At 47.2% G+C, this 16,490-nt stretch overlaps 1 protein-coding gene across 4 annotated transcripts in view; it reads right to left on the bottom strand.

Moving 5' to 3' along the window:
* Positions 1-16,490, bottom strand: part of LOC135396408 (tyrosine-protein phosphatase 99A-like) — a 187,803-nt gene that overhangs the window by 100,847 nt on the left and 70,466 nt on the right. For all 4 annotated transcript variants that reach the window (XM_064627370.1, XM_064627368.1, XM_064627367.1 and 1 more), the window contains one exon: positions 9,324-9,617. In XM_064627370.1, coding sequence (XP_064483440.1) covers positions 9,324-9,617 — 294 coding nt within the window. The remainder of the gene's footprint in view (positions 1-9,323; positions 9,618-16,490) is intronic.

The raw sequence follows: 16,490 nt of genomic DNA on the forward strand, positions 1-16,490 counted from the left end.
ATGAAAATAAAACATGCGCAGCTCGTTTGCAAGCTGACGATCGACAATGCTCTCGACGAAAGCCAAAGAAATTTCGCATTGAAATATAGAATGCGCGAACTCGCAGACGTGCATCCCGTGACGTCACAGAACATCTGCCCGATGCATGACACCCCTTGGGAGAGGGAATCGAAAGAGCAAGTTGAGAGGGAAGACAACTCTGATGTGGTGCATTGTTTAGGTGGTGCTGTGAAAATGACGAAGGAGAAACACAATTCAGATCATGTGCACTGAGTGTCATGTGTACAAGCATTTGTGGTGTGACGTCCCTCGTTTCCGATGCCGAAGGGGACGGCGCACAAAATTCACAAAGAAAAGGGGATTAGAGCACTGCACGGGCCTAATTTCCAGGCCCGTGCCCGACCCAGGCCCGGCTGCTACGGAGGGGCCCGACGTCTGCTATAGATTTCCAGCCCGGGCCCGACCCAGGCCCGACTCCGCCGGCCCAGGCCCAGCCCGTACCCGACTGTTTCCATGCTCAGGCCCGGTCCCAGTCCGCCTCTGCTCTATGCGCTCTCGAGGCCCGGAGGCGTATTTAGATTTGCTAAAGAGCACAGCGCAGCGAGGAAAAGGTAATAGAGTTCAGAAAATCCCAGTGCTCTTTGCGCACGCATTGCATCCTGGACGCTTGCTGCAGAGCGGGGGAAGGAAGGATAATCCTTCACATTTCGCTTTCGCTGACCTTGACACGTCGTGGACAATAGACCGGTAGGGGAGAAATCGGAACAGTTTGGAGGCCACCCGTTTCTTTCGTATTAGTAAACTCCCACAGTTCAAAGCGGCGCTAAGCACTCTGGGGGGGGGGGGGGGGATATGTTTATTAAGAAAAAAAGAAGGGAAAGGTTAGCCAGGCAAAGAGTCGGCTTGCTATTCGGAAAAAAAGGAAAGGGGAAAACGAAAAAGAAAAGAAACGAGAAAGAAAAAACAAAAAGGGAGAGTCAAAAAAGAAAAGGAAGGAAAAAGGGGGAGTCGAAATAAAGGAAAGAAAGAAAAAAAGAATAACGGGGAATCAAAAAAAAAAAAAAAGGAAGGAAAGAAAAACAAAAAGAAAGGAAGAGGAATGAAAAACAAAAAGAAAGGAAAAGGAAACAAAGAAAGAAGAGAATAAACACTAGCACAACGTTACATGCAGTGCACGAGTCTTGAGACTCGGAGAAAACCGAGGAGAGCAGCAGTGACAACCCACTGGTTGGGGTGCAAGGCGGGGCCAAGAAGCACTCTGGGATTTTCTGAACTCGTCTACTGGTACAGGGTGGGCACACTCGAACGGAGCGGCTGTGTTTCTCTGCCTGCAAGCCGCTTGGTGCTTGCTTGCTTGGGTGGTGACCGCCTTGGTCAGCGTCTCACTCTGCTTCACGGAGAGAGCGGTGCCGTGTGCAGACATAGTACGCGGCTGCTCCTCTCTGGCTTTGATGAAGCGAAGGACGCTCCTTCTGTTGCCCAAATCGCAAAACTCCTTTCGTCTTGTCGGCAAACATCTCAGCGCGCCCGCCCCACACCAATCGTCCCCAAATGTTTGTGAGTGCACGTGTGAAATTCAGACCCATTACACGAAATAAGCATGATCACATATAAAAAAGTGATACTTCTCAGATGAGAATGCCATGATATCCCATACCCAATGTAAAAAAAAGTGACATGAAAATTCAGCTGTCCAGTCTCGTGTAATATTTTCGCGTGTATACATGCCCGACCATGGCCGGCTTTGTCAGGCCCGTATCCGGCCTGTGCCCTGTGGCTTAAGCCCGAGCCCGGCCCATGCCCACATAAAAAACGCAAAGCCCGCGCGCGTGCAGTGCTCCAAAGGGGATACGCACAACGTTGCACCCGCAGAGGCGAGAAGGAATAACAACCACACACGTGCTGGCCATGTCACGCCGAGACTGGGAGGTACCCGGGTTCGAATCCCGGTGCCGGCTGTGCTGTCTGTGGTTTTTTCTGGGTTTTCCTCAGACGTTTTCAGACATATGTCGGCACAGTTCCCTTAGAAGTCGGCCCAGGACGCAGATTCCCCCAGGGCGTCAGTCGTGACGTTGCCCACCTCTGTGAGGCCGACAACGGCGAGCCCTTTCACCACCCACCACCACCACCACCACACACTTCGTTAACAATAACGAACATGATTTAATAGACAAAACTAAACACTACGCCATTATTCAGTTCGTATGATGGATAACACAAATCGCGGCAATAACACACATGACATCAAGCGAACACAGCTTAAATATATGACGTGATATGCTTTAACTAAATGGTTACGCAAACCGCGGACAAACAAAACTCGAGAATCATGCGCAAATGCGGGAGAGACAACAACGCAAGAGTGACTGACCCTGATTTTGCGCACCCCGACACACCACATCTTCACCAGGCCATGGACGATGGCGTGGCAGACGAGCTCTGAAGACGACTTCGGCAATGACCTACGCGGACGGCTTTCCATGCTGTGGCTTTCAGTTGCTGCTTCCGTCGATCTTCATCCGCTCTGGACTCCATTCTTTGTCCACGGCCGGGTCAAACAATAGCGACGACGGCGACTTGGCGGCAGGCCTACCGTCCCACTTGGAGGCTTGGTCCCAGGAGTCCAGCTACCGCCCTCGTCGATCCGTCTCTGCGCTCGCCACATCGTCGTCGGGTGCACCTCTTTCCGGTCAGTCACCGCCAGCTGGGCCTAGGTCGTAACTTCGGTTGCCCGGACGTGAGCGCTGGTGGGAGGAGACTTCTGGGACGAACCCTCAGGTTGAAGGTGGGTTCCAGGCGTCAAGACGCCGCCGTCGTCCATCTCACTCCGTGCATCCGTCCGGGCTCCCGCTCTGGATCACATATCGGTGACTCTTCGCTGGTTCCGACCCTCGACGCAAAACTACGACTGTCTGTTTCGGCGACTGTCTCACTCTCCCCCCTTTCGAAGTCATCCGAGGTTTATATAACCTTCCCGCGCCATGTCACAATCCGGGTCAGTCACGTACGCAAAACCAAAAACACATGTGCGTCCGACATTGCGTGCGAAGAACGCTGTAATTGCCACTGTTTCCGTTAACGTACAGTTATGCTGCCGTCTACACAAAGACGCCTCTAGGGGAAAACAACACTATCTAAGGGGGAGAAGATGTCACCCTTTCCACGGAGATACACTGCGTACATGTCAACTAAAGTTTTATGGCTTTCAACTTTCAACTGTAGGGGGAACACGAGCTCTTGCGACCGTTTGAAAGTAACAGGGCGCGCTGCCCCTTTGATGTTAGAAAATTGGAAAAAGTCTCTGAAACCGATTTTATCAGAAAGCCCAACAACAACAACAACAACAACAACTACATGAATGATTATGGGATGAGGTGATTCACCGCAACAATTGCGGTACCATACCTCAGTGCCTGTGGGTTAGTATATGAGTGGGATGACGATGAAAAAGATGAGGCATACACACTCGCACACACACACATGACAGACGCAAATGAAGTATCACACACGTGGGTGCGTCGTAACCGATGGGATAGTAGTTCATCCGGTCGGCTGCCGGAGATGAAATGCTGTGAAGAGCACATCTCCGTATTCATGGCAACAGCTCTGAGGTCACAAGAGTTCAAGCAGGTTTGAAGACGTCAGGAACACATAGAACGAGTGCAGGCATTGACGGTGCTGCACAGGGTTAGACCAAGGACCTAAGATTGCTGCAAGGCTGAGCGGTTTGTTGTTGAGACGGGTCAGTTGGGACTAGAGCAGTGCTCTCTCCGACCTGTATAGAGGGCAGTCGATAAGGACGTGTTGAATTATTGCCACTATGCCGCAGTTGGAACACGAGCTGGTTGACGCATAACCTAGTCTGTGTCTGAACTGCGGGGTGAAGGCCACATTGAGGCGAAGTCGATGCAGAAGGGAAGTGAGACAGCGGGGCAAACGGCCTGGGAGAGAAAACGACATAGTTGGATCGACGGCGTGCAACAAGGACCTGTCTATAATGTCCCGGCAATATTGTTGGGTGCCATTGGTACGATCATCGCCGACAAGAATGCCCTCCTGTCACCACGGGTCAACATATTCGGTATCACCGCCTGGCATTGTCTGGCAACAGCAGCCACTCTGTTAGCCTCTTCATTTCCGCTTAGTCCACAGTGACCTGGGATCCACTGAAAAGCGATGGAGTGACCTACGTCGCAAAGACGCTGAGCAGCGCTGAGGATGTCCGTGACAATTGGAGCCAGTGTACCTCGTGCACCCATGCACTCTATGCACTGTAGGGCTGCCCTGGAGTCCGTGTATACAACCCACATTCGCGGAGCTTCGTGCAGAGCATACCGCAGGAACGATAAGATGGCGTAAAGCTCTGCGGACGTAGAGGAAGTGCAATGTGCCAGGCGATACCCGTGAGACATCTGGACCGTTGGAATAACGAAGGCGGCCGATGAACTTACAGGTGTGGAAGACCCGTCGGTGTAGACGGCACTGTGTTCAGCGTAGACACTTACCATCATGTCGAATCACATCTGGCGAAGGACTGACGGTGGCACTTTATTTTTTTTTAACGTTGAGTTCCGGAATGCCGGGGGAGATAGAGGGTAGTGGCAGAGACGACGGGGGAGACGAAGACACATGGTGCATTCTTTTCGCTTGCACCTCCTGCACCAGATCTGAACTGGATTATTTGCGTGCTGCACTTTCCTGTTGAAAAGAAAGACATTACTAATAAAGTTACTTTCAGCTGGAAAGTGCAGCTCCCGGAAACCGGTCTTGCGTGCAATCCAAGGTAGTGCAGTCCAGTGCAAGTGAAAAGAATGCGCTTACTGTTGGCTTTACTACAAACGAGGGAAATTTACGCTTTGCTTCCGCAATGATTTTGAAGACGTTGCTCTGCTTGCGCCAATAAAGTTTTGCTACCAATGGGTGATGGCGGTGATGAGCGATAAGGCGTAAATAGTGTGAGGCAGAATCATCGCCATGATCATCACTGCATCTTAGCGCGAGTTGCAACCACCCGCATTCAACGCAACGTGGACACCATCTTCCCCTATCATCCTTCCACCGACCACAATCTCACCTTGGCCGATGCGACATCCCGAACCGAGGAATGCCGCCAACTTGCCCGGTGTCGCACATTCGGGCAGCAGGCCACGGCAAAGCACCGTTATGACGAACACCACAATCAAGTACATTACGAAGTGGACGACCTCGTTTGGCTGTGGGTCCCAATTCGCAAACCTGGCCTCTGCGAAAAGCTGATTTGCCGATACGTCGGGCCCTACCGTGTCCTAGCTCGGAACTCTGCCGCCAACTATGCCATCGAGCCTCTTCAACCACCTTCCGACCGCCGCTGTCGTTCCCGCGAGAACGCACACGTTTGCCGCCTAAAACCCTACAAGGAACGTCATCTCTCAGAACAGTGTGAAGCCAGGATGGCTTCCCCTTCGCCACGGGGAAGATGTTAGGCAGAATCATCGCCATGATCATCACTGCATCTTAGCGCGACCACCCGCATTCATTCTTCCTGCCCTCATTAAACGGCTCTTCTCTCGCCTTTTCGCTATCCCACAATAGTGACGTACAGTCTCCCCCGCATAAGGACTTCAATTGGTATGTCATGAGCTTCGGCGATGACCATCCGCGTTTCTGCATCTCTGGGGACGCCAAGACAGATCCTCAGGCTGCGTGCAAAGAAGCACCGAAGCCGCTGAACATGCGTCTCAGAAATGCCGTGAAAAACAGGAAGGCTATACACCAGTGAACCACGAACAAGAGCCTTGTGAACAGCCAGGAGTGATTGCTCATCCATTACCTCACTTGGCGCCAGCAAAATGACGAAGGACGGAGGTCCACCGCTGAACCTTCTTGTCAAGGTGGTCGATGTGTTTTTTCCAGGACAAGTTGCAGTCGAGGACGACACCCAAAAATCTGATGTGTCTGCTTGATCGGCGAGCCAGCAAGAAACAGCTGATATCGGTGCATATGTTTCCTTGTGAAGGCCCAGAATGCCTACCCCCCCCCCCCACACACACATACATTGGATGATGATGGGGTGGGCGATTCACCGCCGCTGAGGCGGTACACTGCCCTATTTCGCATTGGGGGAGGATGAAGCCCAGCTCGTCACAGTGGTAAGGAATTTTGCATCAAAACTAAATGACCCTATAGTCATGAAATTCTGAAATTGCTGTTGGGATGCTGCACCTAAAAGGGGTAAAAGGGCGAGAGGGCTAGAAAGGGACCAGATACAGGCTTTCAATTACTAGAATAGGATAAGCAAGTTGACTGGCAATATCAGCATAGGCCAAGATAGACGAGCATGCGATGTTCGTCTCGTTAAAAGGCGCGTGTCGTGAAAGCAGGGATGGGCTTTAATAGATTTGTTTAAATATTTATAGAAAATACTTCGTTGAAAGAGGTATTTAAATACATCCGCATAAACACTTTTCAATATGAGCATCTAAATACGGTAACTACTACCAGAATACTGCGAGAAAGATGCCATCTGGAATTACAGAAATAACGACGATCATAACAACAAATCAGCAAGGAACAATAGCATTTATTTGTTAGGTTATCATGGCGATTTTAATATTAGAAGTTTCTAGAAGACTGCATCTTTTTGGTATCTTCTGTTCGAATCAGATTCTCAAAGGAGAACAGCTCTCAACAGGTGCCGATGAAGAAAGGCTCGTATTAAATTTGACGAAGAAGCTTCGTGCAACAAGGAAGTCGGGTAGTCCCGACCGTTGTCAGCAACAACAGTGAAACACTTGCCATCTAAAATGCACTCTTAAAAATGAACTTCACCACATAGCACGCTCCTAGCCAACCATAATCTCGAAGGATATCGTTATCTGCCCTGATTTGTTGAAAACGGGAGGCATACGCCTTTTCTGTGACAATTATGAACAGCATAAGTGTCACAAAAAAGACGTACGCCTCCCGTTTTCAACAAATCAGGGCAGATAACGATATCATTCGAAATGATGGTTGGCTAGGAGCGTGCTATGTGGCGAAGTTCATTTCTAAGAGTGTGGTTTGTCGCATGTGCGAAAACACGGCACAATGGCGCGGCTCTCCTGCAAACTTTGCCTTGCCCTTCTTACCAATCAAATGCAGGGTAACTTCAAGATATGACTCAGTATCTTGTGTATTTAGAAGTATTTATAAATTATTTACAAGAATAAATACCAAAAAATTGGTATTTAAATATAATTATAAATAATTTTTCGAGTCTGTGTTTAAATACGAAATATAAATACGTGTATTTACTATACGTGTAAATACTATTTTAAATACTGCCCATATCCCTTACGTGGAAGCAAGTCCCTAATCTCGGAAAGAACGCAATCAAACTCATCGGACAGACGGGTAGAACCAGCTTGCATTTGATAACAGTAAGCACCTGTCACCTTGTCACCTGTCACCTGTGCCGTGCTCAAACTGCGGAGGTATAGCCTCTAGCCATTAGACGATTGTTCTTCATTCATGAATGTACACTTCCTAATCCAGCAAGGGGTTAGCAAACAGTAGGTTGCAAGCCCACTGTCCGCTTTCTATCGTTTTTATATGGAAATCCTGATGCCTAACGTCTATGGAGATTTCTCAACACGTACACAGTGACTAATTTTGAATAGAGAGTCCATGGAATTTCTATAGACATTGTACTGTGCTTAGTATACAGTTATTGATTGTTGTCTACAGAATTTTTCTAGAGAGTCAATGATAATTTCCACACCTACGGTGCACGTTCATCAAGAAGGCAGTTCCTCCTCCAAGAAGGCACTGGCTTCATGAATGTTCGCGGCTCTGTGTAGCCGGATTCATGTGAGGAATAAAAGCATTCCAGCTTTTTCCGCTGCTCAAAGCCGTTATGCGGAGCAGAGGACATTATCACTGCCGGCATCTGTTCCATCATGCCGGCTATAGAGAACATTACCGTGGATGGCATGCTATTCGTGCGGACTCTCGCAGATCCCATCGCGCATACACGTGTAAACGAGCCGTGTATCACCGCACGATTAGAACGCGTACGCTTCACAACCGTGGTGCTCGATGTGTATGAACAAAGAAGAAAGTGTGCTGCCTTTGTTGTGTCAGTTCGCGCTGAGAAAATGCGTCAGGAAAGAAAGAAGTTAAGAAGAAGCAGGTTTCGAAAGTCTCGTGTCACTTTTTCCACTACATGCCTGGCAGACATGCTTCGAAATATACGAGCGAGCCAGAATGGAGATTCAATAAAATCAATCGACAAACAAAAATGACGAAAGCGAAATACACAAATGTTAATGAAAACAGCATAATCTAAAAGCGTCGAATAAATATTTCAACATACGAATACATTAAATAGCATATTCGTACGTATCTCACGTGACTTATCCCACGCGCATAGTAATGTAGGCAGGAATTTCTACTGCCATAATGAGGCGCACACACTATACAGAAATGCTTCAGTTTACAAGATAAAAGATGCGGTGAAAACGTTAAGATCCACGTTGCCTGGTACGAAGTTGTCAGGAGTGCCGCCAGGATTTTTTCCAGGGCAGAATATTTGTGGTGGTGGTGCGTCAACTGCGCCTACAACTTGTCTTGGCTCAGAAATTAAGTTTCTGGAAGTTCCCCCCCCCCTTTATGACGGCGCCCATGACTGTGGTGTTCAGATAAGGTTGTAGCTCAGGGTAAATTGAAAAAGTCTCACTATGCGGTTCGTAACATCCCGAGGACAACCATTTGCCAAGTAGTAGCGCTCCGTGAAACGCGAACGCCGCGCTCAACGACCCGTAACACAAGCTCACGTCTCACACGAATGTCTTATGTATACGTTGAAATGAGTGATTCGCTTCTGTTTGTTAATTTTAAATGCCAGCTATCGCAACTGCTACAAGTCATATTGTCAAACAAAGCATTTATCGGCTATGTCACATCTTAAGTAGGTACGATGAATCGAGAATAATTTATACTGAATCTGTGACTAAAACTGTCAATTGTGAGCTGACCATAAAAACTAATTTCTCCTTATTAGGCGTAATCAAATATTTCTTTAAAAAAAACTTCCGGAAAGGAAGAGGCGAGAGAGCAGACTTTCTGCGGCGTTTTTGTAATAATAACCGAAGCAACACGTAACGCAATGTAATGTAATTTAATGTAACGCTCGTGTACTGTGGCATATCCGATTGTTTATTAAATACAACAGAAGACTAATTATGTTTTCTGTATGATTGCTATAGCCAACGTATTTGGCCCTGAAAACCGGAAGTACCGTGTACGGAGCCGTTTGGTGCGAAGTGCCTTTTATTGATTGTTGCTCGATATATGAATTCTCCTACCTTGTACGAAGAGTCGTACGAGTCCTTGCCTCCCCTGTCGGTTGTCGACGACGCACTGGTACTCGCCGCTGTCATCGGCAACGACAGACCGGAAGAAGAGAGCCTGCGAGCCGGGCAGAAGGGACACGCGAGCTCCCGGCTCCAGCACCGTCACCCGGTCCCTCTGCACTTCCACTAGACGCTGGTCTTCTTTCCACCATACCACGTGCCGAGGGTTTCTGTTATCCAGCCCCGGACACGGCAGCGTCGCGTTGTTGCCCGCACGGACATATATCTTCTCCACTTCGTTGTCACCTGAAATTGCGCAAAATCATCAGCAAATAATTCACTCACAATACATCGGATTTGTAGTTCCAAATTAATTTTATTCTATTCCGCACATTAAAGGAAGCAACCTTGCGTGTAAATATCGTCATGATTAATAGACAGAACATATGTAGGTCGTAATGAGAGGACTACAATAAATTGCACTTTGTATACTGTGGGAAATTTGTACTTTTCTATCGTCCTTACCAACATTTCGCGAAAAAAATAATGATCGCGAAGATTAGGTCTTGGCAAAAATTACTAAAAGTACATCACTGCTATAAACATCGTGGCTATGGAGTTTAAATAACCGAGGAAATTTGAAGTATAAGTACACTTATTTGAAGTAACTCAAGTGCTGGCCGTCTGCTGGCGCCACTAAATGAGCATAGCAGACGACGTCATCCATCGTCATCACACCTTCTCGAGCACATTGTACTTTTGGTAGTGCATTTGAGAGAGGGAAAACGAGGGTGAAATCCACGGTGGTGGTGGTGGTGGTGACGAACCGGCTTGCCGTTGTTAGCCTCACGTATGTGGGCTGCGTCACAACTGTAGCCAGGATGAGATGATATGGTGTGATAACAGATGAAGGAACGATGACGCCCGAAATTTAAGATTTAGGACTGTCACTGCAGAGTTGCCGAGAAGTCCGAGCTGTACTTATAGCCTTTGGGCGAGGCCAGATTCCTGGAGAAAGCAGACGAGGCTGCGAACTTTGGAGTGTCTTTCCGTGAAAGAGCATTTGGTATGTAGGACATCATCCACCGTACAGTTCCTGCAATGGCCAAGGTATTTCTCCCGCACCGCAGCATATGCACAGCAATGCAGTATAGGATATGTGCTCGATAGTTTCAATTTGCTGACAATGTATGCAGTTTGCGTTGTCTAGAGAGCCAATATTGAATAATTGCGATTTAGTGAAAGCGCTTCTTGTTCGCAACCTGAAGAGCAGAGTTTAGTGTAGTGTAGTGAGCAAGTGTACTGCGGGAAAGTCCTTTCTGCGGGAGATCGAGTCGATGATTTTCCAGGATGTCCCGCATCCAAGGGTGCTGCATAAGAACTATCCCATTGATGACTAATTTTCTGTCGCTGTCTCCCGGGGTTGGCAAACTAGGGCTAGTGCTGTGGTGTGCCGCAGATGCTAGTTGGTCCGCTTTTTCGATGCCACTAATGCGGACGTGGGAGGGGATCCATTGCAGGGAGATGTCTCCACCGATTGTCTTGTGTTGGGCACATGACGTTCGGATACACCGGGCTAGAATGCTATTGCATGTGGGGTTCATCACCATTTGCAGAGCGCTACGCGAGTCCGTGAGGATGACAGCCTTGGTGATTTCCTTGACCTGCACCGCTGCTGCTGCACGTAATATTGCCAGAAGCTCAGCCGTCGTAGAGCATATTGGGTATCGAACTGATTTTCCTTGCCATGCCACATTTAATGATGGGATATAAAAGGAGGAAGTAGCGCTCCAACACTCTGCGTCAACAGAGCCGTCTGTGAACACCAGAGTGTGAGCGTGAAAAGTGTCACTAATTAGGACCCCAGCAGCTGCCTTGGCTTCCAGTGAGCTGGATTCGCCCTTCTTTCTTAGCTCTGGAATGTGCAACGAGATATTGGGCATTACTTCACGCCATGGAGTAGCAGGTCGTGGGATACATTCGTCGTACGGTAGGGGGCAATTGGCGTGCGACCTAGCCTGGCGAGGGACGGGGACGTGGTGAGGTTCTGAAATCCACACCTCCACGTATAGTTCCCGTAGGACCAATCCCGATATATTTTTCTAGCTAGCGCTATACTAACACGAACATCTGTAACTGTGCATACCCTAGTTCCAGTTATTGCTAGGATTATATATCTGCATCGAAAACTGTGACAATGAATAATGATGCAGTTCAACAGCACCCCGCAACCAATGAAAGTTCGTGATCTCTACGGAGCTCATAATATTTCAAATATCGAGCTATAGAACCTGTTTCTTCGATTGTGTCTTAAGAACGACACCTTGTATACGGTCGCGTGGACTTAGAAAATATGTGTTATTCATCCTTGCCCATTCGTCTGACGTCGACAATTTCATGTTTTAATTCCCTACTGGGAATCCGAGCTAACCGTCGTGAAATTGAATTAATGGTTTGTCGCCTCCTTCCCTCTCTCTCTCTAACATTTCTCCGTCCACCCATGAATCATGTTTTGCGGTAGATACTCCACAGCGTCTGGCTTCTTCTTTTCCTGTTTGGCTACGTATCTTTAACTCAACTCTTTCCTCTCTCCCTCGAACTTTGCTGGAGCATGTTCGACATCAGGGCAGTTCGTTGACGCTACACAGTAGTTTAAAAGTGCTTCAAATAGAGCGTAACCACTCTTCCCTTATTGGCCCAGAGTAGAATCGACTTTGGTGCGGGCATCTGGAACGAGAGCTGCTGAACGAAGGTGCTGTCGGGATTAGATACGTGCGTGCACGATGTCTCTGCCGTGATCCAAACTTTAATCAGGGTAGATGTGCTGTCACAGGAAGCGACCGCTGTTGGGTTCTTTCAGAATAGTTGTCGTGTCGGCGACGGGAGAAAGCTTTCTCTGCTCGTTATTTTGTGTCTTTCGTGGATTGGAGAACAGAACGACGGACAACTTTATAAAGAGATTCGTTCAGAGGGTAGACATAGCAATTACGTATTGCAAAACATCACATACATTATATTTCATACAGCATAGGAAGGGAAGCGAGGATGATCATCGTTTCTATACTTGGGTGACAGCGGCAATTGAACTGTGTGTAAATCATTGAATTGTGTTAAATTGTCTCATCCACTACAACGTAAGTGGATTTCAAAAGAATAAATCAGATAACGAAACCCTGATTCAATCTGCAATTTTTAACGCTAAGAAGGACACCACCACGTTAGAGAAGCCGCTCGATCAAATAATACACAGTTTTAGAACTGGGGACCTAAACATTTTGAGTATTCTAAGAAATAGCGTCGTCGCCAATGCGCCTTGGGGTTGGAGGGATGGATATGCTAAACTCGCTGCAGAGGTGGCTTTCGTTGCTCTCGCATCACTCGAGAAGTTGAGAGACAGCTAGATAAAAGAAAAATAATTGATGCACGCATCGACTGGTATGACACGAATGAATCGTAATGATTTTCTGGAGTAAATGGTTCTTCCCCACTAAATGCCAAGCGCTTCGGCCTGGGTTGCCGTGGAGAAAGAGACCACATTCTGCTACGTCCCCTACATTGCGAGCCCTAATGCATGATTATCTTATTATCTTCTTTTGTCGCTGTCTTTATCAAGTTAGTCATACACTCTTAAAAATGAACTTCACCGCATAGCACATTCCTAGCCAACTATCATCTCGAATGATATCGTTATCTGCCCTGATTTGCTGAAAACGGGGGGCGTACGCCATTTTTGTGACAATTATGAACAGCATAAGGATGGTTGGCTACACTCTTAAAAATGAACTTCACCGCATAGCACGCTCCTAGCCAACCATAATCTCGAATGACATCGTTATCTGCCCTGATTTGTTGAAAACGGGAGGCGTACGCCTTTTTTGTGACACTTATGCTGTTCATAATTGTCACAAAAAAGGCGTACGCCTACCGTTTTCAACAAATCAGGGCAGATAACGATATCATTCGAGATTATGGTTGGCTAGGAGCGTGCTATGCGGTGAAGTTCATTTTTAAGAGTGTATGCGCGTACATGCGCAGCCCTCAAACAATTAATGCAATATGCTTCTGTACAGAAGGTTTCGCTAATCTCCGATCAGCCACAGGATTTACTCAGAATGCGTTCCGTGGTATGTTAGTGCAACTACACAACGTATAAATCCACTTGCACTTACTATAAAGCAAGAAGCGCGTGTTGGTTGTAGACACGCACCATGTACGAATTGCTACAGTTGAAGATTGTCCCCGCGGAGTTGTCCGTCTATGTGCTCTGTTTCGCGTTCGTACAAGATGCAAGTTCACTTATTACGCAACCCAACTTCTTCGTCGGCAAGTAAGACAGCACCTTGATCATCAAACAGCTTCAGCTCCATCGTGCGTTCGAGTTCGACGTTGTCATGTATAGAACCTGGTTTATTAAACGGTATGCATCGCTTGAGCTTGGTCATTGTTATCGCCGCTCCAAGAGCGCATTCGTCGATGTCCACACAAAGCGATTCAGTGCAATTGTCACAAGGCCAGCGACTGTCAGGGCCTTCTGCGTTAATTAGTCTTTTTGATTGCAAATGTCGCTCTGCCATTGTGATGTACAATATGGCGGACAATTGTGTCCACTTATCAAAGAAGCGGCCGTTTTATTGTCTCATCCCTCTAGCTACATTGATAAGGGGAAGCTGATTGTAAGGCTGACCCACTGAACACTGCAGAGTCCCCCTTTCTCTATCATATTTCCTTCCAACACAGGAGTCAGAAGATTAGCGTCAAGCAGTTGTTATATCGCAAATTAATCACGCACTTCAAAGTATATAAAAATGGCGGCTACTTCAGACTATAAGGTTCAGCCTTTTTTGAGCAAACACCACGTGCCCGCAGTGTTGTTGGGCATGACACGCTAGACGGCATCTCCAGGCGATAATCCTCTGGAGAGTAGTTTCTGTTATGGCGGCCACTGGTTGTTATGGAAACAGCTTGGCACAATGTGCATTCGATCACCATTCCATCACAGTACCAAGGAGGTAGAGGGGTTAGGGTGTGCTGTTCCTCCCACGGGGGTACTCTTTCTATTACAATCTTCCCGGGAAGTACGGCGGTATTGGGATGAGAAAGTTGTTTTCTGCTGGTCGTAATGGATGTTCCGCTTGTGTGCTCTGGGGACGAGATTTCGGTACCGTAAATTCGTTCTATACAGGACAGACATTAAGCTGCACGAGGTTACAGGCGCGAATACATCGACAATAGATGCAGAAATCGCGTCGACGTGCACTCTTTGTTGAAAACGTGAGGCTTACGCATTTTTTGTAACACTTATGCAGTTGCCCTACTTGTCACAAAAAGGCGTACACCCGGGTTAAAAAAAATCAGGAGGAAAAACGACATCATTCTGTGCCTCCAGCGTGAATATGTGAAGCAGTTGTGTTCTAACAGTGCAGTTCGTATCCGATTGACCTGTATTCGTGATGGTTGTAAATGCATCGCAATCATAGGTTTCGAACATCTTCACCCCAGAAAGCACTCCGAGATAACCTTACAAGAATGATGTCTCTTATTATAAACCTTGTAAATGCGAATCTATAGTCAATACCTTTCCGTTCATATTTACGGGATTAAGACGTATTTCTTTGGAGCATAATCAGTCTTGAAGCCGATCGAATCGATGAACCAATTTCTCGTCTCTTTCACGCAATCCCATCTCCAGCGCGCACAGGTTTGCTCTGCTCTCTCCATCTTCGTTACTTGGTCCCGTAAAGTGTCGCAGATATTGGAAGCAATCATGTCATAATTAGAATGTAATCCCGCTGTTCGTGATGGTTGAGAGAAGAAAGTGAGGGCTGAGCGCGTGTAATGATTGATCACTGCTGTCCTGCACAGCCACCTATTGCTCGCTTTATCTGTTTTTATTTCCTTTACTTTTACTTGCGGATTTCCATTGATTTGTCGCGAGCGAAGAGGGGAGGGTTCTCTTCATTCCGTGTGAGCACCGCGAGGCGAGTGTGATATGGGTAGTGGCCTCCATGTATCACATGGAGTGGAGTGCCTCCCGATCTCCCGAGTGCCTCACGATGTTCCCGTTCAAAGCTTGTGCTGAACATAGCGTATTAAGTTATCGCTGCATAGCCAAGGATGGCCGGCGATGTCATCGGGTAGCACAAAGTGTAAAATAAAAGTGTGACAATGTGTTAAGAATAATAAAATTACAATTTATAGCACGCATTTCGAAGGATTCAATTCCACTAAGAAATTGAACATAGTATATGTGTTTCTATACATATACACGAACAAAAAAAAAAAAAAGTGACGCTATCGTCGTCTGCTATGACCATCTGCTGGCACAGGACGTGCGCCGGTTGAGGGCTACCATTTCAATTGCGTTAAATTTGTATTCTGTTCAGGGTATTTAATGCGCCAAAGTACAAAGTATTTCTATTGCTACGATATAACGTTTACTCGAAGGCACAACGCTTACGAACTACATATATTTTTGGTGTACACAACCCTGGAAATCACAATGGGGGAAAGCTTCAGCACGCAACAGCCAAGGTGGAGGGAGGTGAAATTTGGATTCGTTGCAATTACATACGGATTATTTACTCTGCGCAATATTCTACCATATATATACTCCGCATTCTTAAAACAGGGCTCCACCGTATGACACGCTGACGGCTAACCATTACACAGAATGATGCCGTTATGAATTGTGATTTGTGGAAAGCGCGGGGCGAACACCCTTAAAAATGAACTTCACCGCATAGCACGCTCCTAGCCAACCATGATCTCGAATGATATCGTTATCTGCCGTGATTTGTTGCAAACGGGTGGCGTACGTTTTCTTTGTGACACTTATGCTGTTCATAATAGTCACACAAAAGGCGTACGCCTCCCGCTTTCCACAAATCAGGGCAGATAACGATATCATTCGAGACGATGATTGGCTAGGAGCGTGCTATGCGGTGAAGTTAATTTCTAATAGTGCAGCAGAAGCGAAAACTTGGCGCAGCTTGCACTCTTAAAAATGAACTTCACCGCATAGCACGCTCCTGGCCAACCATAATCTCGAATGATATCGTTATCTGCCCTGATTTGTTGAAAACGGGAGGCGTACGCCTTTTTTGTGACACTTATGCTGTTCATAATTGTCACACAAAAGGCGTACGCCTCCCGTTTTCAGCAAATCAGGGCAGATAACGA

This window comes from Ornithodoros turicata, chromosome 6 (genome assembly GCF_037126465.1).
Source record: "Ornithodoros turicata isolate Travis chromosome 6, ASM3712646v1, whole genome shotgun sequence".
Lineage (NCBI taxonomy): Eukaryota > Metazoa > Arthropoda > Arachnida > Ixodida > Argasidae > Ornithodoros > Ornithodoros turicata.